Source organism: Bombus fervidus, chromosome 2 (genome assembly GCF_041682495.2).
Source record: "Bombus fervidus isolate BK054 chromosome 2, iyBomFerv1, whole genome shotgun sequence".
Lineage (NCBI taxonomy): Eukaryota > Metazoa > Arthropoda > Insecta > Hymenoptera > Apidae > Bombus > Bombus fervidus.
The window spans coordinates 20,064,978-20,091,838 of NC_091518.1; the positions used below are offsets into that span (position 1 = coordinate 20,064,978).

The following is a 26,861-nucleotide window of genomic DNA, read 5'->3' on the forward strand; positions in this document are numbered from 1 at the left end:
AAAATATAAAATTGTTTGTATACAACAAACTGTTTTTGTTCTTAATAATGTGTATGTATGTCATTTTGTTTCGTGTAAAGACTGTTAGGTTGTCCGAAAAGTGTCTTTCTTTCGCAAACGTGTTTTTTACAACCTTCGTACAAACGTGAAACCAAATCTGTGAAATGTCGAGGTGTTTATCTCGACAGAACAAAATGGATCGTACGTAATTCGACGAAATAATATAAAACAAAAAACGTTGTGCGTCTATTATTTCCTCATAAAACGGAAGAAACTTTCCGGACAACCTGATTCATTGATGTAAATTTCGATTTTCCCCAAATCAATCAATTTTGTTCTAGCCATAAATTGGTATTAGAACTGGAGCTGGGATTAAATTTGAAGTTAGAGTATTTAAGTGATATTTGTATCTTATGTCTTACACGACAAATATCACCGACGGTTTCTATGATAAACCATAAAATATAAATTAAAATTAAATAACATTCGAATTCTGTTTGGTTGGCAATTACTAAGAAACTTCACTCAAACTCGATCTTAGATACGTACTACACCTACCAAGCTTCGTACAATATTCTGAAAATGTGCATAGACAATGAGATCGTGCATAAAGTACAGGCAAAGTCATTTACGAGAGCACAGTTTGTGGGGAAAATTATTAAAATACAAATCTGTTTCTCAATTTGCAAACCAGGACAGACAGAACAAATATTTAAAGCAACCTTTCTCGTTCTTCTTATGATCCCAGTTTATACTCATCATTTATACCCACGTGTTTTCGTATCCCTTGTGTACTCAGAATAACATATGTTATATAGCTCACTTAACGATGAACCTACAGTCCTTGATTATTAAAGTAGAACCACATGCAAAAATTCACTTCACTAACTCTGATACGCCACGCATATATTATGTCAAATAAGTGGAAAATTATCTTTTATTGTTCAAGGAAGAGAAATACTATTATAGAAGTATATATTGTAAATATATTTTACAATGTGTACATATAAATGTAAAGTAAAAAAATATATATATATCGGGTTATCATTAGGGTTAGGGCGTGTAACGAATCTTCCTTTGGATTAGACATTGTTGTTATACAAGAGCGAAGATATTTACAATTATGATTATGACAGAATTTGGCAAGTAACCGTAGTAATTAGATACTCGGGGTGTGAATGGCAATGATCTTAGACTCGATAACGAATCCACGGTCAACGGGATGACGAATGCGATTTCTCCCACAGTCTAAGTCGAACTTGACTCACTGATCCACGATTCGGGTGTGACTCAACGTACTTGTCCACGATACAAGTAGAACTTGTCTGACTGAACCTCGGTCCAAGTGGAACTGCCCTTATATACTCCTCTCCGTACCTCTCTGTACCCCTCGGGTCAGTTTTTGTTTTTAAGGAGAGCTATTTAATTACTCCAGACTTCTGTTAGGTACACGTCCCTCCCGTGACCGTGGCTACGTTCAGCGACCCGTTATGTCACTTCGAGCCCGAGCCCACTGTCATTAATCTCGGGCACGCATACGCAGATTAAATCATAAACAACTATTTCTCAGTTTTATTATTTAAATACAACTATAATAAAAAGTCTGGACTAAAGTATTGGGGACCTTCCCAAACATTCCGAAAGAAAGGCCCCGATGTCCTTTCATATATATTTATGTATTACGCATATGTGTGTAACGTTAAAGGAAGCGCCGAGCAACAGATGATTTATAAAATATCTCAAGAAAATTTCAAGCGATCTAGCTTAATTTGCAAACAAAGTTAGCGAAACCCAAGAAGTAACCAAAAGTCCTGAACATAATAGAATCAACAATTCCGCTGTGGGCGTCACTCATCGCGCTATCTTCTGCCAAGTAAATCTGCCCAAACCACGTAGAAATGTCAGCAGCTGTTCCCAAACCTAAAAGTCATAATCCTACGGTCGCGTGTTCTGGGAAAGATGCCTGGCAAAGAGGTGTATTGTCTGCGTGGTTACTTGCTGTTGTACCGAACGTCTCGGTTGCGGTGACAGTAGACCAATGTCTGCTCCGAGATAAATCGCGCGGGAATTGAAGCTCGAGATTCGCCTCGCGTCTGGCGATAGTACGCGGCCAGAAGCGCGACAACGAGAAAGAATAAAAGGAAGAAAGAGAAAAAGAAGGTAAGAAATAGAGAGAAAGTGTAAAAGTGCGGCGAAGAGGACGAAGTGCGCGCAGGAATAGAAGAGAATGACTAGAGAGAAACGGATGAGAAACGATGGAACTGTACATAGGGTGTCTCGACAAAAGTCAAACGTTCGAATATTTCGTTAGTCTTTAATAGCGTTGGAAAATTTATAAGATATGATTTTAATAAAGGAATGTAACTCGCGATACCACCAAATTTCTCGAAATGAATTTTGTAACACAACTAAGCTTTCTAGAAATAGATTTTTTCATCGGGCATGAATTTCCACGAACGAATTTCTTAAGGAATTCATAGAACTAACAAACTTAATAAAATAACGGAAATTAGAAAATTTGTTTTAGCGTCTGTAGATATTTTGGGCAAAATCAATATTGTTTTTCTCATTAGAATTGAGACATAATTGTATACGCCTGTTTATATTTACTACATCATTTTAATATAATTATCTATGTATAGCATATATTTTTAGGCGCACAATACAGGCCAATGATTCAAGTGCAAAGTTCATTGGCGTTTCACGTATCGGTTTTTCTACTGCATGTGACACGTATTAAAATGTATTCAAGCGTGGCCTTGAATATCGAAAGGCTACTGATCAAATTCCAATACAGTGCCAGGATACCGAATGAACTTCCTATTGCCTATGTTCATAAATGCTGAAAATAGCGTTCATCGAGGATACATTATCTAAAACGAGTACTTACGAAGTGCACTGTTTCTGAAATTATTACTGGCATAACAGTGCAAGCTCTAATTGGTCGATTCATCATGTCTTCCGTAACGTTATGTTACTCCGCCGTTAAATGTGTGTACCGAGTTACGTTTATGAACATATCACACGTGTTTACAAAGACTAATTAAAGCTTAAGTTGCTTAATTGAAAATCTATAATATAATATAGTGAAATAAAAAGAAAGTTTAATTGTCAAAAGAATGAACTGCCACTTGAAATTTAATCACCTTCGTAACATTCATAGCCATCTCATAGCTGTATTATAACTCTTCGCCTAAAAGCATTTTAAATTTCTATTTTAATCGGTATAGGATACAACAAGAAAACAAATTTATGCTTTGCTGCATAAAAGGTATTCATGATATTGAAAAACTGAGAAATATAGATACTCGTAGAGTATAATAATTCTGCGAAATCGCACCAGTTTGAATCGCATATAACGATATAATTATCTCGACTAAATTGAAAGATAAAGATCGTCGTATTTAAAATTCTTGGAGAAATGTCAATCTAAAGAAAAAAAAAAAGTAATTCTAATGAATAAATCATAAACAGCGGGGGATTCCTTCGAAATTTAACTTAAAAGCGGTTTACGTCTTAAGTATTTTCCAATAAAGTTCAAAATAAAGGAGATATCGAAGAACTCGAGTTATGGTGTAAGACACCCTATATAGGAAAAAAGGCGGGAAATACTCTTGGGAACCCCACGGCAGATTTATACCGCTCCTGGCTGGTTGGCTGGCTGGCTGGCTGGCAAGTCCGTGCACCCTATATACATACCTCTACTCTACATCCACCCCTAGCCGCGGGGTAACCCCCTAACCAAAGGATCCTGCAGGATATTATACGATATGCACCGAAAGTTGATAGATGGCTATTACGTTCCGCTAAGACGAGCATGCTACGTTCTGCTGCTCTTTCTCCGTCTATCACCTCTTTTTTCCCTTCCTTTCTCTCTTCCTTACCCTCGTGCCGATCCTTCGGCTGTATTCGAGCTCACGAATGTGATTTTTCGGTGGAAAGATTCCCTTGGCCCTCGTTCATCGTCTGACTCGTGCAAACGACTGAACCGTGTCTGTGACTTTTTACTCCTTACCGCCACATACCTCGCGAGATTTTTGAGTAGTAAAAACGATTCGAGAGAAATATTAACAGAGGGAGGATTTCTGACCGATCGACCGCTTTATTGTACGTACTCGATGGTAGAATTTTATTAAGTTTGCCGAATGCTTTCGTATTCGATTCTATGTTAAAGATTTATCTCAATTTTAGAGCGATTATAGTTTTCAATATAATATGTGTATATATAGTAATAATAAATAATAATTGTTTTTTAGTTTATGTGGATACACGCAGAATTTGATAATTAAGAATATGGAGAATAATTAATAGCCAGTTTAGCGAGATTGTTGGTGAAAGTTGATTTTGCACGTGGAACAATTTTCTCGTGAAACCTTGTCTGATCGTGCATTTATATATACAATTCAATAATCGTACGTTGATAAAGTTACCAGTAGAAATAGAAAGAAACCATTGTATTCTATTGTTCTGTAATATGATTTTTCGGATTGTCTATGGTTCCTTGATATCTTCATAGCGTTTCTGTACCAATTTATCAATAAAGTTTGTTACGTATATTTTGTTGTATATAATCTTCTAATGTTCGAACGAGAATGTAAAAGGTGAAATAGTTTTTCAACTAATATTTGTTACTCGCTTGTAATGACTTTATCTTTGGGAACTTCCTCGGAAAATTAGAAAGACAAAAAGGAAAAATAGAAAGATTCTAATAGATCTAATAGTTTTTGAAACTCTGTTGATGAAATAATTTTAACCTTCCTGCATTTATTCACGACTCCTGCAGATAAATCAGAGGTGGTTAACCCTTCAAGCCGGGTTGACGGACACGCGTACGTCAGAGTAACCATGTTGGTTGTAGCGCGGTGATCCGACGTGCAAGCGTATGTTTCCTAAGTTACATTGCCCCTTTTTCGTTTTATTTTTTCCGCGGTACATGACACGAGTGGTATGTATCCTTATGTAAGTTTAGTAAATTATAATTATCAGACAATGTAACGTGTTACTGATAATTTTGTTATAGAAAATAGAAATGGCGTTACGAAAACCACCAAGATTTTTATCACGCGGCGAGTTGCTATCCGATGTAAAAGATACTGACAACAATATATTATGTCAAACTTTTGTGGAAAATAATGCGAAAGAATATTGATTACGCATAGAATGAAACTTCCACGTTTGTATTACATTGAATTTGAGCAGAACGATAAGCCATTATCACCTGTCAGAAAAATGGGAATGCGTTTCAATTGATTTCTCGTACAAAGGGACGAAAATGCTATTTTCTGGAAATTCAAGCGTACAAAGGGAATTTTGTACGGTTATCGATACACTTTTTTTTTTATTTTGAAATAATAACATACAGCGATAGTTGAGGAAACTGATAGATACGCACAACAGTTCTATAGAATGTCATGTACTGCAAACATCATCGCGTTTACGAAATAAGGAACCAATAGCCATCGAGCAAATGTATTTATATCTGGCATTACTTTCGTTCACTGGAATCCTACGGAAATCTAGGATCGAAAATTATTTTAACAGAGACAATTTCATAGAAACGACAATATTTCCTCAAATCATGTCGCAAAATCGATTGCAATTGATTTCATGTGTTTCTCGTTTAGCTGACGATAGTAGCCTTGAAATAGTGGCCTTCGTAAACTGTCTTTCGTTAAATGTATCTTCGCAATTTTTGAAAATTACCGCATTAGTTTCGTGATATACAATTTTAAACAAGTTCGAATAAAAGTAAGGAAATTCCTGCAAATTAATCACCGCTTGAGCCAATAACAACTACACGCGAAATTACCGACTCGAGGAATAAAGAATTACGTTCATCGAGAATTTATTATACGATATTAGGTTGCGGATGAAGAAACAATGGGTTAGTTTATGCTTCGAATGAAATTTTTTTTTTATAATTAAGCGAATTCACACGCTTCGACAATACTTATCCATATTAAATATCCAATACGAACGCGTTCAATCGTTCAGGAAAATCGGTATTCTTCAGACGAATTTATACAATGCGAAATAGTGTTCGTGGGATCTCGCAATAACGGAAAACGCATTATCGTAATACGTTTTGCTGGACGAGACGCGAGTAACGGAAATGAGGACTTATGTCCAGCCGCTGTCTTTCGTTCAGCATAATTTTTTCCCATGCCGCCGTGCCGCGGGGAAATTTGCTTTATAACGTACGTGCGCCACCGAAAGAGATAAAGTAGTATTCACCGGAGGAAAAGTACGAGTCGAACTGGCTTTAGAATTAATTACAACTAGACTCCGGATGTTTGTGCATTTACAAGAAATTTAGAGATGCGGAAATGTATATAGTGGATACAGCGTGCAGAAATATACGAAATATCCAAAATAAAATTTTCGTTATAATATTTACAGGGTGAGATAAGTTTTGATTTTGATTTCATTTCTCTAGATATATTTGTAAAGCTGTAAATTTTCATAAACTTTCGCGGTCTGCTTATAAATAGTAAAACGTACCGACTATTTTCTCTGTGTGGTTTCTTCTTTAAAATTGTTTACAGGATTCGATGAGAATTTCTGGTAAAAGTGTAAAAAGTAATGCATAGATAATACGTAATTCAAGATGGTAATTTATAATCATTCAAAACTACACGATGTAATAATTTGTATATGCAATTTTAACTTGTAGAATTGTTTCGCGCAGTCGTTCATTTATCATTTATATTTCTCGAAATTGCGATGGAATTGTATTTCGAAAGCTATTTAGAACAATACACAAGTTTGTTGTTTTCTTGGTACATTACGTCCAAATCCCCAGGAAACTCGACGACGACGTGTATGTCACCCTGGTATTACATGAAAACGATGAGAAACAGATATTTGTTTTATCCAGTTGATATACTGGTCGTTCAGAAAGAATTGGTGTTTCCAAAAAAGTAAAATTTTCGACTAGAAAATACGACGTTTGAATTATAAGAAAAGGACAAGTCGTTTCTATCCTCGTGCAATGTTGAAACGTTGGAAAGAAAAATATCGAACGCTACTAGCTCGTGTTACGTTAACTAAATGAAATCTTCATTTAAGTTCGTCTCTTTTAATCTAAAATTTTTCGTGGCGAAATCTTTGGTAATCAAACTTTGAACATGTCTGACGTATAAGATTCAGCACCGCGCAAAATTGAACTAACTCTCGACGATTACCTGAGAGATTTAATAAAAGTAATTAAAATTAGGAAAATTGCTTCATTTACAAACTACTACCTTACGTGTAACACATAGGATTAAAGCAAATTAGTCTCTGCGTTTACCTTGAACGAAAGGTATTACCTTAAATATCATTACCGATTAGTAATTAATATTTGCCTATTGTTGTTCTGTACAATTAAAAATATTCAAATTAACGAATATCCAGATGAACTCTAAAATTCACCCCGGAGTTTGACGATGAAATGAAAAATAGGAAGATAAGGAAATTGAAATTAGAGGTTAATTATACCAAATCAATGGAATGATTCAAGTAACTGTAAAATAAAAACACATGATATCTGTCATACCTTGATAATTTCATTAGTTTTGATGCGAATGAATTTCTAATGTTTCGTATAAATTACAAACTTTGAACTACATGTGTTTATTAATAAAATTATCCATACTTGTCCTGTTCAAATACGCTACGCAATGTAACAAAATATTTTTCACTGGCTTGTAAATGTAATATAAGTATAACGGAATATCTGTTACCAATCATCTCATTTTTGCTAGATTTTCAATAAATATAACAATCCTTTCAAGACTTTCAAACGAAGAAACGCATTTCGCATTGGTCGACCCCAAGGAAATTGTTCGGGCGATGATTCAGTGAATGCAAACATTTAAATGGATCGCATCTCGACGATAGATATGGCAGAAGAGCAACATGGCTTACCATGGGATTATAACAACGGGGTCTTGATCCGGGCGAACCAACTAGCATTAATACAATTAGCAGAGCTTTCCTAAGTACCGTAACGCGGTGCACGGTCGGCCTGACCCTTGGACTTGGCCCAAATATTCGCTACTTCGGGGCCAAGCCACCGCTAACTGTCCACGAATTCTATTACCGAATCTCTGTTCCGATATGCTGCCCCTGTGCCTCGAATATTTCATCAAGTTCGACAGAAATGCTAGTGGATGACGAAAAGTAGGATGATCGTGAAACTGAGATAGAAGAGATGGAATTTGCGTATGTAGGATAAAGAAGGAACAACGTATTTGAGAAAAATAAACGTAAGACGAAGTAGAAGAAGAATGTAAATTATTATTCGACGAATCGATCTAATAGAGTTCGTTGTATGAAATGTTTTCTTCTTTTGTTGAATTTAAATCTTATTACGGTCCATATTGTGTGTGTGTGCAACATTATAGCGTAACAGATTGTCACCTGATTAAACAATATACGTTTGTAATAAAATTGATTCGAACTTTAGTAAATTGTCTTGAAAATATGCGTTTTTATTATCGGCAATTCGCAACAAATTTTTGCCCAATAGATCGAACGACATTTGCTTCTAAAACGATTAATAGTTTCACTTACGATGACAATTTACGAGATACGTAGGTTTCCAGTATTTTAATACTCGTATATATCATAATGCAAGGCAATCTTGTCTGTATGCTTTTGATATACGAGTTACACGATTCATATATGCATAATATTAGAGTACCAACAGTTTCTATGATGCTAGAAATAAAATGAAAGCAATTTAACTCGCGAGAGTAGTAGCAACTGAAGTACATAAAACTATTTCGTTTTAATATCCACCTACCCTCAGAGAACCATACGACTACGTACTTATCTTTCGCTACACTGTATTATGCGATTAAAACAATAAATTACTAAAACACTTTCGAGAAAGGTAGTAAAACTATCCACCACGCAGTACAAACATATCTGTTATTATACACATGTATGTATATATATAATTATATGTATGTATATATAGAGTTCGTTATATGAAATGTTTTCTTCTTTTGTTCGAATGATACGAATTTAAATCTTATCACGGTCCATATTGTGTATGTGCAACATTATAGCGTAACAGATTGTCACCTGACTAAACAATATACGTTTGTATATATATATAGAAAGAGAGAGATAATAAGTAAGTATATGATATTAAGTATGGAATTATATATGGAATATTTTCTTCAATTAAAAGAAGAATATGTTTTTGCTTTTCATTAAAATATACAATGTACTACGTATAAATATAAAATTTATCGATCAAAGCATTAGATGAACACTGATAAAATTGTCACGCTTTTACCATGAGATACAATGTTCGCAATTTGATTTAGATATATAAACCTTCTCAAGCTTACTCTTGTTCTTCATTTATACATTTACTATTCTTCAAATAAATTTTTACAAATTTAATATGACTGACAATGAGTTTAATTAAAGTCATAAGAAAACGCAAGAGAGAAAAGTAGGAGATGTAAATTCATTGCGAAAAATATACCAAAGAACTGTCAATTCTATTTTAAACAAGCAATTCATAAAACATATAGCATAAATCAACATTGCACGTTTGTGTAAACCACACCGCAGATAAACAATGTACCACTAATTATAATCTAGATGAAATGGTTGAACTATTCAAACGGACATTTCATATGCTACAACCTACCATACACGGTGTAACCATAATGGTTACACCGATACGTTGCAAACAGATCTATTAGGAACGTAATTGAAATTTGGTGAAAGCGAATTATGAAAAGCCATTAACGTTACAATTGGAACGCCGCTGTTCCTTTGCCGTTATAGGGACACACTTATAAGGGTTTCATCGATGACAAGACACCGATATCTTTGGTACCCAGGTGGCTATTCGTTTACGGTTTAGAACGAAGCCGATCAGCTTCAAAGGCAATTCCAACGCGGCTCGATTGGCCGACACCCCCGGGTTAGAGAGCATCAAACGATCCTGCGGATGGCCGGCCAGCTCGTTCGCGTTTCAAATCTACACGTTCCAGGACAAAGTGAACAATGAGTCTGTGTAGAATCGGCGGGGACGACGGCGTCGTCACGCTCCAAATCAATTTCGCACTAGGACGCTCAGCTTGGATATCGGTTGCCCCTACCATTTTATCATAGCCGAAAGATGATTGCTAGTTAGTTTCAATCTCTCCTATCGATTTTAGACTGCCTATTGTTTTTAATGGCTGAATTTATCAAATTACTACGAGTTAATTAAAATATAAATAACTCAAATAAAATTATGAAGATAGTTATGTAATAGGATAATAATAATTAAAATTAATCAACCGGTTAATTAATGAAGCCAAGGGTGAGATTGACATTGATTAACCAAAATCTGCGATTTGGTTTTTCGATGTAGAAAATTTCTGTAACGAATTCTTATCCGATTGCGAATTCATGTCTGCAATATCGTATACATATAGCAATTACGCGTTAATAAAGCGATGAATGAACTATTTAAACCATTGAACAAATTTCTGGTTGGCAATCATGCGTGAGAATAAACTAGGAAAAAAGAAATCGATTTTTTACACTGAAAAATATAATTACTATATCCCTGAAAATTCATTCTTCTTAAAAGTAATCAATTTGTTAATTTCGCAAAAGTCATATCCCAAAAGCAATTGCAAAGCGATTTGCTCTACCAGTTAATTAAATTATTTACGGTTTCCTTTTAACATTCGATCAACCAATGAAACTCCATCCATCTAATTAAAAGTAATTACTTTGTATAAAAGTTGTAGAATATTCGAAAACTGTAATTAAATACTTTAAAAAATGATACAACGCTATACGGAATATCTTTCGCCTCACGCGCCAATCTGTCGTATGGCGTATCGATGCGTGTTATCAAAAGCATCGAGGATGTAATATCCACGTGGAAGCTTCCTGTTCACGATCGACGCGATAAGAAAGGACATGTAACCCTGTGTCGTACGTGCATGACTTCCAAAGACGAGAAATAGGGATGTCTCGATGAAGGAACGAGATTAGTATCTCCGCCGTGACATCGAAACGTTACTTCGTGGACCACACGCTACCAACGATTTCCACCAGCGCCGAATTCAATAGCAAGCGTGATGCCGCGTTTCCGGCACGTACGAGTCTGAGTATTGTGTTGATCATTCGACATTTCTGATACGCCAGAGATATCGCGAACAAAATGACATCGATTCCTGATATTCCACAACGTGCTCTACTTTTCGATACTCGGCCTGTTATAGCCAAATAAATGTTTGCCAGTAAAACGTACGAGTTTTTGGTGTTTTACTGCGATTTTGTTGGAAATTGTGTTATTAAGATCTATCGAACAGTCTTTCTCCGAACTCAAAGGCAGTTTCTAAAGAAGTTAGATAATAATTCTTGTTTGAAAAGGAAAGAGAAGTTACGCGATTCGCAGCAACATAATTCTAGTTTGGTCATCGTATATAAGTTTCTGTTACTTCCCGTTCTTTAACTATCAATCGAATTATAAAGTTTAGAAACCAAGTTTCCTATTAGAGATATACGTCGATGATGGTAGCAATTTTTCTAGCAAGACACGAAGTATTATATACTTAATGTTCGGACAAACATGCATAATTCCGTACTTCAAAGCCACTACTAACTTATTTATCGTTAAAAGTCTCGTTTTCTTCTCTGTGATGTGGATTCTTTATAGTAGAAAGGTACACTAGCTTTCGATTTTTATGTACAAATAAATGCAACATCGTTGATAAACATATTTCAGCAGACTATAATTTTCTGATTGTTTCTTTTTGTTAAAAATAATTGATTTTTATACGAATATGGTTGTTGACAGATAAAAAAGAAGCCTTGGATCGGTCTGACTCTTAATTACGAAATTATCGACAAACATTATCCATCAATTTGACCGATATATGAAGTTCATACTTACTAAGGCGAGACAGTTTGTAAGCATCTGCGGTATTAATTACGTCTACGAAAGCTTGCAACTCAAACTTCCGAGTCGTGGTATTCTGGTTATGGTTGAACATCGCAAATTTGAAGGCTGACTGAACTTCGTCGGTGCCTTGCTCGAAGATTGCACCTGCAATCAGAAAACACATATATCGATTACTTTAGTTATTTTATCAACTAACGACACAATTGATATAAATATATCAAATTTGTAGAAGGACGTATGCACGCACTTGATGTTGCTCTGTAACCATTTAAAAAAGTACAAAACAATTTTCTTAAGAATATAACATACATATCATATATACACATCGCAACATCAAATGTGGCGCGTTGTAATAAAATTGTAATAAAATTTGTAAATAAAATTTCTCTATATGTTGTCTCTTAATGACTTGTTTTTTAGGATTATATCGTATTCCAAGTATTATTAGCTTGTCCGAAAAGTTTCTTTCGTTTCATAAGGTGATGATAAATGAACAATTTCTGTTTTATATTATTTTATTGAATTAGGTGTGATCCACTTCGTTATATTTCTATTATTATGTTCGTGCATAATTCAATAAACTAATATAAAACAAAAAACATTGTGAGTCTATTATTTCCTTATAAAACGAAAGAAACTAATATTTCAACCAAATATTTCAACAGATGGAGAATTTCTATAGATTAACCAATACATACGTGTTTGATAAGCTGAACTGAGAATTTATAGGGGAAAGGAACGATATAACGAAGAATTGTAGGATTTCCAATGCATATTTTTTATTCGTTTATCGAAGAAAGATTTCTATTAAATCCTGCTAACAAAACCAAAATCTATACGATTAATTATCATCGTTAATTTTCTTATAAGAATCGTTATTAATATTCAAATGACGTTATAAATAAATTTACATCTAGTAAAAGGCAATGTAACAAGATATTCCACTAAACAACTACCCTTAATTTCGCGTCTATGAATAAAATGAAAATGTTTAGAAAAAGTGTGGTATCATTTTTTAGGTTCACAGAAAATTCGATTATCCAGTTTATTAATGAAATACGGTATAATAATCCGACAGTGGTAACCTGTATCGGATATATGATAGCATAGAATTTCGTTTGCTAGTGGCTAACATATGGTACAGTGGTAGGAGCCGACGTCTGTTCAGCCATTGCCGGTCCACGACCCTCGTGTAATTACGTCGATCCATTCGCCGTTAATAGTCGGTAATACGTACCGATATTAATGCTGTCCAACCTGTCCAACGGTTTATCCTAAACTATCTATACAATCGATATTTCCTTCAATCACTAATTACAATATCTCTTAATAAAATAATACATAAGTTTAATGATTTCACTTATGTAGGGTGCATGGTGAAGTAAATTTATTTGGGTGATCCACGCTTCGATATTTTAAAATTCAGTCTTAAACTTTCCACGGAAGAATCAAGCTTGTCGTATGTTATGAAACGCCATTGATCTTAAGTTTAGAAAGAATAATATGAGAAACGTGAGAATGATATGAATAACCCTGTATGTGTAGCATTATGGCAAGTATGCCAGAATTAATAAAATAAAAAAAAAAGTAAAGTAATATACACACGCTACTGAATCATGATAATTGTAATTGAGAATACTAACATTAATCGCATCAACTTTTTGCTTTCCGATGAGTAGAAGTTATACGCTCGTAAAACATTATGGCTGTCGCGCTGTCGACGTATATACTCGATATATTTCACTCTTTATATCACGCCACTAATAACAAGCCGAATAGTTTATTTTCAAATGTAAATCGCACAAAAATTGTTCACAACCGAACTACTTTTAACTTGGCTCAACTCTCTCGTCTATCTTTATTTTCGGATTTCTTCGATCAATTTAAAACGCTATAGTTTGCTTAAAAGATAAAAAATGCAGATTTCTCAACGAGCATCGCGTCCCGATTATCGTGGTTCGATGATATCCGGTCGTTTCAGTTGGCAAACATCGAGCTTCCAAGCGATTTGTCACGACAGACATTGATTTTTCGGTAAACAAAAATTAAACAAGTTCGGCGCACGTTCCTCTAGTATTTTTTCTGCTCTCTTATTTTTTCGATACCGTGTACGGTTAAACGAACGTTATGTTCATCAAAGGCGGCTGCATATAGCCCGGCAGAATATTCTTTCCAACTTTTAGACAGAGGAAAAGAGTTTGGAAAAATTTTGCCAAACCAAAGAAACGCGGCGTGCGTGTTTTTCCCAGATTGGTGAACAAACATAAGCAACGAGACGTTACATTGGAATGATTTTCTTTACGACTTTCAAAGTCGCCACGCTGAATTTGACTTTTTTCCGAGTGCTTCTCCTCTCCATCGCGAAATGAGAGAACTTCTCGCATGCTCTTTCCCTACGCCATCGTGCACGCCGTAACCTTACGTAATATCGTTTCACGGATTTTTCTTATTTCGCCTTTCTCGCGTTTCCTTCGCACCGCGGCGCGCCTCCGCTACCAATGCTATTTCTACTTTACGCAATTTCTTCTTGTCGTTGCAAATCCGGCGAATCCTTAAAGAATCGCGTATCACCGTGAAACGAATCTCACGAGCTCCATTAAATCAGCCAACAAATGCTGTTCTACGCCGAGGGAATACTCGAAGCACCGAATATTCGAAAATTCTATTTCTTTCTCCTATACCTTACAAATATCTTTATTTATTTCGTTTGAAGTTTCTATTTACAATAGCAGAGCAAAAGTTAAGGAGCTACGTTGCATACGTAATAGAGCACTTACTGACGTTTAATCGAATGCTTTTATCTTTCGCTATTTGTTTTATCATGATAATTTTCTAATTATTATTTAATTATTTAAATTTCTTATAATTTCGTTTCTGCATTATACGTGTCTCGTGATACAAGGTACCAATTAAGATAAAATTTATTTGATTCTTCCAATGAATACAAAAGTCAGGTATCTTGATGCTTGTGTCAGTGTACGTGGTCCAGTGTAAATTAAGAGCTTGAATTACTCGAATCTCATTTCTATTACGATATAATTTGTATTGTGTATCATCAGAATTTTCAAATTTTCAAAATACTTTGATATATTTAATAAAAATGCTGTTTTACATATACGTTTGTTTGAAGATTAATTTTTCTGCTTACTTTTCATATATCGTGACGAAATTTTCATAAATGTTAGACGATGCTTCGATACTTCTTTACAACACGGTATTTAGTATAGCGGATGCTTCTTGACGAGACGATAGTCCACATGATTATACAGACGTACCTGATCGATAGATTTTAGGAGAGAAGCGAACGTCGAGATGTTTGAACCTAGATATACATGTGTCTGAAGTTTGAGAAGGTCAAGGTAGCTATGATTTTGGTAATTTATGGCTTTATGATAAATTGGCATATTCGAACATTCAGCGAGCTATCTCCACTTCATATCTTATGCTATCTGATTTCCCCTCCTGAGAACTAAACTTATAAATGACTGATGCATTTCATCCTACATGGCTTGGTCTTTATATGGAAGTAAAGCATTTCTTTTCTTTTTTTTTTTCTTTTTCTAATATTTCATATTTCATATATCTTAAATACGATAGTAACGTTAAATAGAGATAAAAATCTTCAAATAGAAATGTAATAATTTCTTCCAGAATTCTGCTTTTATTTTTCAACATTTCTTAAAAAAAAATCATTTTCAAATTTTCTGAACTAATTATCACAGCAATCAGGGTCAGGCTTTTCAACTCTCGCAGAAACGTTATTTTCAGTCCGGTACATCGAAGGTTACTGGAACTCCTGTTCTCAAACTAAACAAGCATTATGTGGTGTTCTAATTGAGCAGTCAAGCGAGATGACACGAAAAAAGCAACAATATATCGATTTTTCTAAAATCTAGCGTAGCGAATTGTCTCAAATGAACATAGAAACAAGGTCGATTATACTTTCAACAGGTGTTCGCAACAATCTCCGCCTTGTTTTTGTTCCTAGCGGCGAAAGAACTTGAATATTTCGTGGCAATGTGGAAATCGTAAGAACAAGGTTGCGAAGAAAGCGTTCCTTACTTTCTTTGTGCAAAGGTACGCAGGCGAACAGAATGAAAGAACTTCTTGCTTGCTCGTCCGTCTTTTCTACTTGCGATATCAACGCGACACGCTTCTCTCTGTTCTCTTATCGGAGCACCGCTGTTTCTGCCTTTTCAGATACGCCGCTTCGGGGAACTTTGTAAAACCATATCAGAAGAAACGAGATTATTATTCAGCCGGAGGTTACTAAACGTAGCCGATCGAAAGATAACGCGAATGCATCTCTATCATTTATATGTATTGTACATTCTTGCAATTTTGTTAAAATTAGGTTTTCTAGAAAATTAGAGACTTAATTTTATATTAACAAAGAGAAAACTAGAGACATGATTTTAAGAAATATTTATTACAACATCTATCTTCTTAATTTTTATAGTAACTAAATAAACAACGTTAAGTTTATTGCTGTTCCTAAATTATATTTTAAATTGCTTGTTTTCCAATGACTAACATTTTTACACAGTATCATTTTTAATTAATTAAATTATTTGTCAACATCCAGTATCAGTGACAATTTGATTTTTTTATTAAATTTCCCATATTTTATCAACTGGTACGTTGCTTGCAATTTCCTTTTAGTTCGATTCTGTACAAAATTGTAAAACATATTTGGAGAAATATTTATCACAGGATTCCAATTTTTTAAGTGTTTTAATAATCAAAGAAAGAATTTTCTTTCGTTATTGTTCCTCATTTATACTTTAACTAGAGTATCTTTCAATAACAAATTTTCTTATCAACATTTTACTTTTTTAATCAGATTATTTTTATATAATAACTAGTATCTTCGCATAATCATTTTATTTTTACTTAATTTGATCGTAATTCAATGCTTAGAGGTTTCGTATGGCAATTTTATCTATATATATGTCGGAGATGAAAGTACACCGGGCCTTCCCTTTGGAATTTTTAGGAATATCCGTAACACTTTAATCTCATAAGCAACCCGATTATAATTGTCTGAGGTTTGCGATAATGAGCTTGTGCTCAAGGCGACAACTAGTCGCCGAACGTAGCCGCGGTTACGGGATGAACGTTTTACCTAACAAAGGTATAGAATTGCATAGTTCTCCTTAAAAAGAAATAGTTGTACAGACACCTAACAATAAACATTCCAACGGTTCCTGCCCCGTGGCTCGTCACACTCAGACTTTATTCTTCGGGCAAGATGATTGCCAGATGTAGATGCATCATTCACGGTATATGTTCAGCTAATCTAAGGACCCGCTATAAATTTTAGAATTTAGTTAACTAAGGTCCTTCAAATTGACAAATAGTCTTTATCCTAGCAGTCCGTAAATATGTCATCTACTACGGAAAGATACGAGAGATCTGCTCTCCTCACGTACGACGCTTCCCACTAGCAACTTTCTCTCAAGGGCGGCTAGCATCCTTTTCTAACCACCAACGTAGAAATTAACCAATTAACAGCAACGTCCATTTCCCTCACTTTCTGAACGAGGGTTGTTCTCGACGAATCCGATGATCTCGTGCTCTGAGACACACCCCATCATAGTTTTCCTCTGCAGCATCGCTGTGACGGAGAGGAACATTCTCGTGCGATCTCGTCAGCGAGTAAAACAACGTCTTTACGGTCGGTGGATACTCCACGTTTTTAACTACGAGTCCGACTTAGACTCTGGAAGAGAGTATATTTGTTATCCCGTTGACCGCGGATTCGTTATCGAACCCAAGACCATTGTCATTGGTGTCTAATCACCGCGGCTACTTGTCGATTCTGTAATACTTGTGCTAATCAACATTACCTCGATTGCATAACAACGATGGCTAATTCCAGAGAATATTCATTACACGCCCCTAACTATAATCATAATGTGAACCAGACATATATATTTTATATATTTTTATATAATTTTATATATATTTGTAACTTTATATATGTCGGAGATGAAGGGAGCCTTTCTTTCGGAATATTTGGGAAGGTCTTTAGTCCAGACTTTTTATTATAGTCGTACTTAAACAATAAAACTGAGAAATAGCTGTTTATGAGTCAAGTCAATTATGATTGTCCGAGATTTGTGACAGTGGGCTTGGGCTCGAAGTGACATAACGGGTCGCTGAACGTAGCCACAGTCACGGGAGGGACGTGCACCTAACAAAGGTATAAAGTAATTAAATAACTCTCCTTAAAAACTGGGATTGACCCGAGGAATACGGAGAGGAGTATATAAGGGCAAGTTCCACTTGGACCGAGGTGGAATCCGATAAGTTCGACTAACCCAGTGAACACGTACATCGAGTTCCTAATCGCAATCGTCATCCCGTTGACCGTGTATTCGTTATCGAACCTAAATTCATCGTCATAGACGTCTCGATCACTCGATCATCGATATCACTTGTTAACTTTTGTAATACATTAAAGTACAAAGTGTGGAATACAATGTAAGCTGGCCCGGATCCGTACGCTAGCAATGTTACCCTGAGACTAAAAGAACCCTGAAGTCAACGTCGTACATGTACCGCTTATGGTCTGTCTTCGACGCATTCTTTTGTCTATGCGCTATCGATGGCCTCAGCGCTTGAGAAAACCGAAGACTAGATGTAGAGTTTGAAGTGACGATCACTTCAACATCCATAAACAAACATCATCTGGTATAAGACAACTATGGACAACTCGCAGCAAGACTCATCACACGCCCCGTTTTCCAAAGATGATCCTACATATATATTACGATTCCCATACTCCATCAACACATTCATTGTTTGTAATACGATATAAAATAGCTGATAACTATTTATTTATGGTTAAGGATTACTGAAAGATTAATGGAAAATTACGAATTTAGAAAGTGGAAAGTTTTGCAAGTAGATGCGAATGATGAAATTTATACAAGCAGAGGCGTAAACATTGTTTAATATCTAAGACGTTGGTGCTTGTTCGTGAAACAAGATTCTAATATAATTGCCAAAAGTTTGATGAACTGCGACCATAAAGTTGCGACAGGCAATCAACCATTCATGACCTAATGTGTTTCAGATTTTGTCAATGTGAGAAGCTGTGACAACTTTTGTTCGATCACTGTCGCCAAATAATAGTAAACAGAGTTCATCAAATATTTTTCATCGTTTGTTTTTTAAACTATTACGAATATCAAAAATTACGTTACACGTATCCACTGGTTACAGGAGACTTGGAATGGATTACACTTTAATATTGAAAATGAAATCAAAACCTTTATTGGTTTTCATTCTAAATTCGTTCGTGTATGATTGATACGCGAAAACATATCGGATTTGCCAATTTTTCTCATGAAATCCAAGAACAATAGAAGAAAATATAATAAATATTAGTATCTCGAATAACCGTAAAAATTGATTTTCTCTTCCATACACACAGCCACTCAAAAATTTTAGGCTCATCATTATTATATATAAGCTTCAAAAGTGGAGAATATTAAGTGATCGTTAAAACGTATAAAGAAATATGTTTGAACATGAAACTTTGTATGACAAAGAATCTAGTTAATGTATTAACAAATTTATTGAAAAATCCATATAATTCAAAGTTCATGGTCTACGTAAAAAATTAATGTTCGTATTAAAAGTAAGAGATATCGTGAGATATTTTAGAAGCGGTATACTTTGCCAAAACAGTTCAAATCAGAATTTCAAGCTGGAAGCATAAAAATACAAAGAATTAAAAATTTGAATCACAGAGGTTAAGATCGAAGGTTTCCAGTGCGCTTAACTTAAGCCCGAGTTCACCCTCTCCAACTTTACCCTTTCAATCCTCCTTAAAGTAACCATACCCTAAAGTAACCCCTTCAACTCCTCTTCTATTCATCCCTCGTATAATAACATTTCCCACATCATATTCACCTTCGACTTATCCTAAATCAAACACAGGCGAATCCAAGATAAGGCAATCGAGCCAACGATCAACCCCCTTAATAACGACGAATCCTGTATATTGGAAACAAAAATTGACAGATTCACGAGTTTATAGATGGCAGTTCGCTGAAAATTTCTAAAAACTAATAGGTGAAAAGTATGTGTATCGAGTACAATAGCACCTTTAAATACCAATCTGGGTGGCCGTGTTTATCTCAGGGAGCGTTGACAGGTGGGGCGCCGCCGCGCGTCTATTGATTGGTGCCCAACCTCCCCACCATGCACTCACACTCACATCGATTCCCCTTCTCTCCCCTGTCGAGCCACCCTGTTCTTTCAACCTTCTTCAACCTTCTTCCTTCCACGCTTCCCAATTTTCCAGCCGCGTGTCATTCCTTTTCTCCTTTTCCTCTTCGCGCGTCCTTCATATTTTTCTTTCGGCCGCGAACCTCGTTTTTCGGCGTTGCACCTCTCGCCGACATCGGTATTCGCCTGGAACCGCCGCTTTTACGCTTCTTGCATCCCCCAGTCTCTGTCTGTCCTTCTCTTCCTCGTACTCGCTTCGTTTTCAAACGTCGTTCCTCTCCTATCCACCGACGTCGAACGACCAATTTTTTCGCTCATTTGTTACCAGTTCCAAGTATTCCAGTATATTCGGACTTTCTCGTTCAGAGAGTCAGACACATTGTCAGTTTCGAGGTTTTCCTTCGACGAACATTTGCAAGTTTGATCCTGTCTCTGTTCTTTCTTTGCTTTCCACCTCTTCTTCCCCTCGTACACGTGCTTAATCGTTTGTTCGCCCTGTAATTTATTTTAGCTCCCCTCTTTGTCCGCGTTCTTTAGTCGCGTTCTTACAAATCGTCCTTGGTCGTTGCTTTGTCCTAGACCGTTCCGACCGAATCAACCGACCTTCCCTATCCACCAGGAATTCGTAAAATTCGACGAACCCCTAGCGTGTCCCTTTCTTTCTCGCTCGTCTCTTGATTTCGTTAACGTCGAGGTTCGTTTGCTCCTCTCTTTGTATTAGCTTTTTGTGCCTTGAAACCTTTCTAGCACGCCGCAATGTCGACGATCAATGTCGATTTTCGACGTTGAGAAGTGTTTAACGATGTTGGACGATCAGTGATCGTCGCAAGAAGCATAATGTCAATAGAGCAAGTATCGTGGTACTTTGATATCATAAAAATTTTAAGTTTATGTTATAAGATTTCTGTTGATATTGTAAATTCTTCATTGATTTTTATTTATATTGCAATTGGAAGTAACGCTTGTTCCATGTAAATACGTCTATCATCCTTCAAAACAACGACGAGCAAATAATTTCGTTACACGACTTTATTTAATAGTATTTATGTTGTTTAATATTCTTTGAGATAGTAATTCCTGGCGGATGATGATGGCCATTGTCTGGTCATAAATGATGGAATCAATATATTTAATTGAAATCAGAAATGAAGGGAAAACGATATTATTTTGAAAAACATCCCATGAAAATTCGGGTCTGTCCGAATCAATTTGGATATATGTTTCACGTTCATGTCATGAAAACATTACCACTAGAAAATTTGCAAACATTCTTCTAATTGTATCTATATACAATTTCCTGTCAATGTTATTATTAGAAGATTTTAGATTTGAAGCTAATGCTACGAATAAAAATACTAATTTTTTTTACTTCGATAGACAGATCTTTGATCGAAGAATTTACTCAAGTTTTACTAAATTCTCCGAGTTTATATTCGTTTAATGATCCCAAACTTTTCATTTATATAGTATTTACATATTTAATAGCCTCTGTCGATGAAACATTCAGCGAAACAGAATAGCGAAGCACTGTATTCTCCGCTGTTCTCTCTGTTCTTAACCAGAGTCACCTGCACGCGTCTATTACAAAGAAATTTACCTAACTCCAAATTAAATTCGATCTAATTGCATAACTAAATTAAATCGAATCATCTGAGAGAAAAGTGGTGAAACGACGATAAATCGACGACGATGTGCTTAACAACGAGGATTTCGAATACGAAGGTCTGCACCGCTGTGGTATTCATGCCACAAGCTAGCAAACGCTTCAGCTAGCGATTACAAAGGGACAGCGTGACTTTCGATACAAAACACGTAACGTTTAAGTAATCTAGGAACCGACGGGGATTCAGCTGAATCGACGTCGTTGAAGGAAAAGGGAGGCCACGGCTGAAGGTTTGATCGGCGAAGCTTGAAATTATCGGTGCTGTAGAGAGCGAAATGGAGGAAATTTCGAATAATAGCCGTTACAAGCTGAACGACGCCGAACCGATCGACAATGTCGTTATGTTTCGGTTACTACGATTCGCTTCAGCGTTTTCCATTAACTTTATTCGTTATCTTTTATTATGGTGTCCGCACAGGCGTCGATCGCGTCGATATGGAGTTTATGGCGGTGTGTTCGCGAGCACGCGAAGCGTGTTCGCAAACGAGTATACACAGGATTTCTCGTTAAACATGAAAGTACGAGCACGAGCGGTGAATATAGTGTCCAAATAGTGTTCAACCCGGTGGAAAATTTCCCTGGGATTTCAACGGTACGTAGAAATTACGCGGAATGTTTAAATAAAACGCAATACGTTGCGTCGAATAGAAACAGTTCCAGGGAAGTGGTTTAATATTCGACGCGATAGTGGAAATTAGTGGTCGTTTCATGCAGCGAAATTCGTTCGTCTCGCCGGGCAATACGTCAGGCTTTTGATTCGCTGTGTTTCGTGCGCCGAATTCCGTATCTCGGACCTCGCTAAATGTTACAAAGCTACCGCATTCTGAAAAAAAAAAGACGGATAGAACTTTGGTCAATTTTACGTAACAGATATCTATCGGTTAAAGAAATTTTTCGCCATATATTTTACGATGAAACTCGCGTAACTGTTGAACGACGTTCTCGTAATTTTTTTTTAGAATATAGTACTGGCATTTAAAAAAGCAGATGTTTGTATTTAATTTACTAGAGTAGATTTTTGACAAAGTGGAGCGCTACAGGATACAGAGTTGCAGCTGATCGATAGCTTTTGCGAGAGGATCGGAAGTCAGGATGTTGTGCGCATCTGGATATAGGTACACGTACATCAGTAGAGCTACGGAAATTTGAACGAAGAGATTACAGATATGTTTTCTCAGGTATTATGTTCTGTAAGGTATTACAGAATTCCACGGTCCCTTGATTTATGGAATATTTAGAAATATCGGTATAAGTGCTACTCTGAAATATTTAGAATGCCCGTTCAGATACAGCGCTATTATTTTCGTTTTATTCTCTTTTATAGAAAACCACGTTTTGCTATATGTAGTCGATAGAAAGCAGAATGAAACATGCTGTATATACGTCCAAAAAATATATAACCCAAACTACGGCGATAGGTAAACGTTTCGATATTAATTACAAAAATATCCGATATAAAATGTAGATTTCTATTTTAAAATATGATTATGACTTTCCTATACATTCGAAAAACTTGTGACATTTTCGAGCTTGTACAAAGATAAAGAACATAATAATACATGTTTGTTTATGTACATCGGATACCGTGACAAATATTTCCATACATTTCTGCATCAATAAATTTCCCACAAATATATACAACATTTCTCTGAAACATTTTCCTTTTCCCGTGTGTCCGAACACAATTGTACATATTTTTCAAGGTAGTTAAACGCACTCACCATGTATAATTTCATCGTAAATATCCTAAACGACTTAAAAATTCTCCGAACATTTCTCCACTTCGTTTAACGAGTGTCAAGGGAATAAACTACCGCGCGTTCAACGCGTCACACAATTCTATGTCTATCGCGTTTGCGATAATCGATTCGTCAGGGGAGTCGAAGGACACCAGAGAGAGCCAGAGATTCATAAGGTTAACGGCGCAATCTCTTTTGCCCGACACCCTGGCTAATCAGCGAGTCGGTTCCATGACAAATCCAATCCGAGGACAATGACCTAACGAGCAAACTCGATTTAAATCCGTGCTCAATATCGTTCGAGAAGTCTACCGACTGACGACCGCACGAAGACTATCCGCGAGACGTCTTGTCGCCCGTTGGATCCGATATTGTATCCCTTAAGACGTTCCAAGGATTTAAATTAAGTTCTTGCCCGTAGATATTGAATCTACTTTATGTTAATACCGAGTGATCCTCGCCACCCTCGAAAGCCACCAGGAGAAACTCGAAGACGAACGGCTGAATAATTTTCGAAAGCTTTTTCCTTGGAAGAAAACTGGCGAAGAAGAGGAAGAAGAAGAAGAAGAGGAGGAAGATCCGAGCCGCTGATCCGTTTCTTCGAAAATCAACTGACACTGGCTTGTCCTTTCGTTTGCCACAAGCTTTTTCCTTGGTTATAATTCAATTAAACGATTTAATGAACGGTTTCGTCGCAGTCTCTCGACTGTTTCGATTTATTTGATAGGATCGGGGAAATGTTTAGAAAGAAGATGAACGAGATTTTGTTTGCGAAAGGCAGATCTTATTAGATGGAATTCCAAAGCGAATGGAACGCAAGAATTTTATTTACATTTACAATGTGTGACACTTTTCGATTTACGAGACTTGATATAACAAAATTGTTCAATTATACGTGTAACTATGTTTGACTATTTATAAAGTTGAGTATTACAGAGTATGTTATTGCACATTCTGGATGAATAACGTGGACATATAATCATACTTTCTTTCCAGTAAAATTTGATTACTTGATTGTCAGTGTAAACAGGTCTTAATTAATGTTCGGATCAGAATTCTCCAATACTGTTCATTCTGTAATTATCGGTAAGAATTCCAAATCTTTGTACCCTTTCATAAACAACGCAGTTCTCTATGAAACGTACATTAGAAAAACGTAAATATTTCTCAACGAAATATTTTCTAGAATTTTTATCGTATCTTTTTTAAATTATTGACTCTCTTCTTACAAATATTCTAACGTAACATTCATTGATCCTGAAACGGAGAATTACTTCTATATATAATTCCGTTTCAATAGCGAATATTTAATTTGAAAACTAATATGCAACCTATCCCTGCTGCATCGCCATTCTCCGAGAGAATCAGCGCTTCGTACGCAAATTGATCAATCTCGAACTTTCGAGTTTCACATTCTCCAACATGCAGGCGACTTCAATCACGCACAATATATTGCTTAATCTCGACTTCGTCGCGTTTACGAGCGGGCATTTATACTTCCCTGCAATTTAGGGTAATACCAAGCAATTCCTCGTCCGTCTACCAGCAACCAGTCGTTCAACTTCTCTTGTTGCTCGACAAATTATCGCGCGAAGGCGTCGTTTAATCACCATATCGTATCGAGATAAGTCTACTTACCCTTTATCGAATAATTAGATAACAGGCTTCACGCACGCAAACTTCCAGCTCAACTTTTCCTTTACTTTCCTTTACTTTCCTTGAAATCACTGCCAATTCGCCCGTAATTACCATATGGACGGGTCGCTGGTAATTTTGTCGAGACATAACTTTCGTGAACTATCAGGCTAGCACAGTCATGTTGGCATATTATGGAATAACAAGTTGCGGTGTATTACGGTACGTGAAATGCTTGCATATAGAGCTACTGTTACCGTTAACTTTAAACAACAGAACTTCATCTACTTGCAAAACTTTCGTTTCGTTTTTCAGCGAATAGTTCACGAAGTTATTAAGAAACTTTTTAGGTACGAGAGGCACGTTTTACAAATTGATGACTTAACACAGTGTCCTCCAATTGGATTTCTATTATGTATAATGTGTACAAGATGAATTACCGAAGAGTGAACTATACAAATTTTAGCCGAATTTTTCGTAACTTTCAATTCACGCGTGACGTACGTTCCAACAGAATTACATGCTCGCTAGAACTTAAGAAGCGTTTAAATAAGATAGTAAAGGAAAGACTTTACGATGTAATTGTTCATTTATAATTCTCCTGAATTCATAGTGGTATAACAGTATTCGTATCTTGGTAAATCGTAATTAACTTCTGCTATTCTTATTCAATTTCAACAATTTGCGCGACGTTAAATAGAAACTTTACGCGTAATTTGGTAATCGACTAATTTCAAGGTATAATCGTTAGATCGTAGATATTTATATATTCGTGAAGAACTTAAAGATGTAAAAATTCACAGAATGTACATAAAATGTTAAAAAATATGTACAGTGTTGTATATATTGCATAGTATATTCATATATTCTATAATGCACAAATATGTAAAATAGATTCAAATCTTCTCTCTCTCTCTCTCTCCTCTCTCTCTTTCTCGTTATAATATTTAGCGGATTAAAGAAATCTCTACCTAGGTTCCATTTCTTTGAATTCATGAAAACATCAATTTCTTCTTGCACTATGATCTCGTTACTCTAAAATACTGAATTTAATTGTAATTAAATTAAAAATACGCGAATTTTTCGTATTAAGCGTGACTTTAACTTCGATCTTCTTAAAAACGAAGAAAGATCGGACGAAAAGATTTCTCGGTCAAGAAGCGTGGTTTTCTCTTGACTAAAGCAAAGCGGGTCATCGCGGAGCGTTAAGCGCACGCAAGTCAAAGTGGCGAACGTAACACGCGAGGAATTATCTTTCGGCAAAGGAGATTAAAGATCGTAAGCTGGAGAGGAAAGTCCTCGCTAAGTAAGAGGCGACCAAGCAGGAACATTCTTAATCATGTAAACGGCAGGTTGCCTTAAAAGCTCTTTCGAATAATGGCAATGGTTCCAGCGGACGGAAGATCCTGTCTTTTCTCTCTTTTGTTCAAAGATTTACGAGTGGACAGGGGAACTCGAACGAGTAGAGACTCCGTTAAAAGTGCTCGATTCGATTCTTGCTATAACGTTCCTTCTGTTTCTTTTTATATTGTCCCTGAATCTTCTGGCTGGACGTTTCTCGCTTCAACGACGTTCCGCCACCAGGAATTAGTCCAACTTCCATGTTAACGCATTTCACGTCGCATTTGCCACCTACGAAACTCGCTTTTAACCAAATACCCTGGTGGCG

The 26,861-nt window shown here is 36.0% G+C and overlaps 1 protein-coding gene across 2 annotated transcripts in view; it reads right to left on the bottom strand.

The window, feature by feature from the left end:
• Glurib (Glutamate receptor IB) overlaps nt 1-26,861 on the bottom strand; it is a 351,678-nt gene that overhangs the window by 164,553 nt on the left and 160,264 nt on the right. For both annotated transcript variants that reach the window (XM_072017713.1, XM_072017717.1), the window contains exon 2: nt 11,906-12,058. In XM_072017713.1, the coding sequence (XP_071873814.1) occupies nt 11,906-12,058 (153 nt within the window). The remainder of the gene's footprint in view (nt 1-11,905; nt 12,059-26,861) is intronic.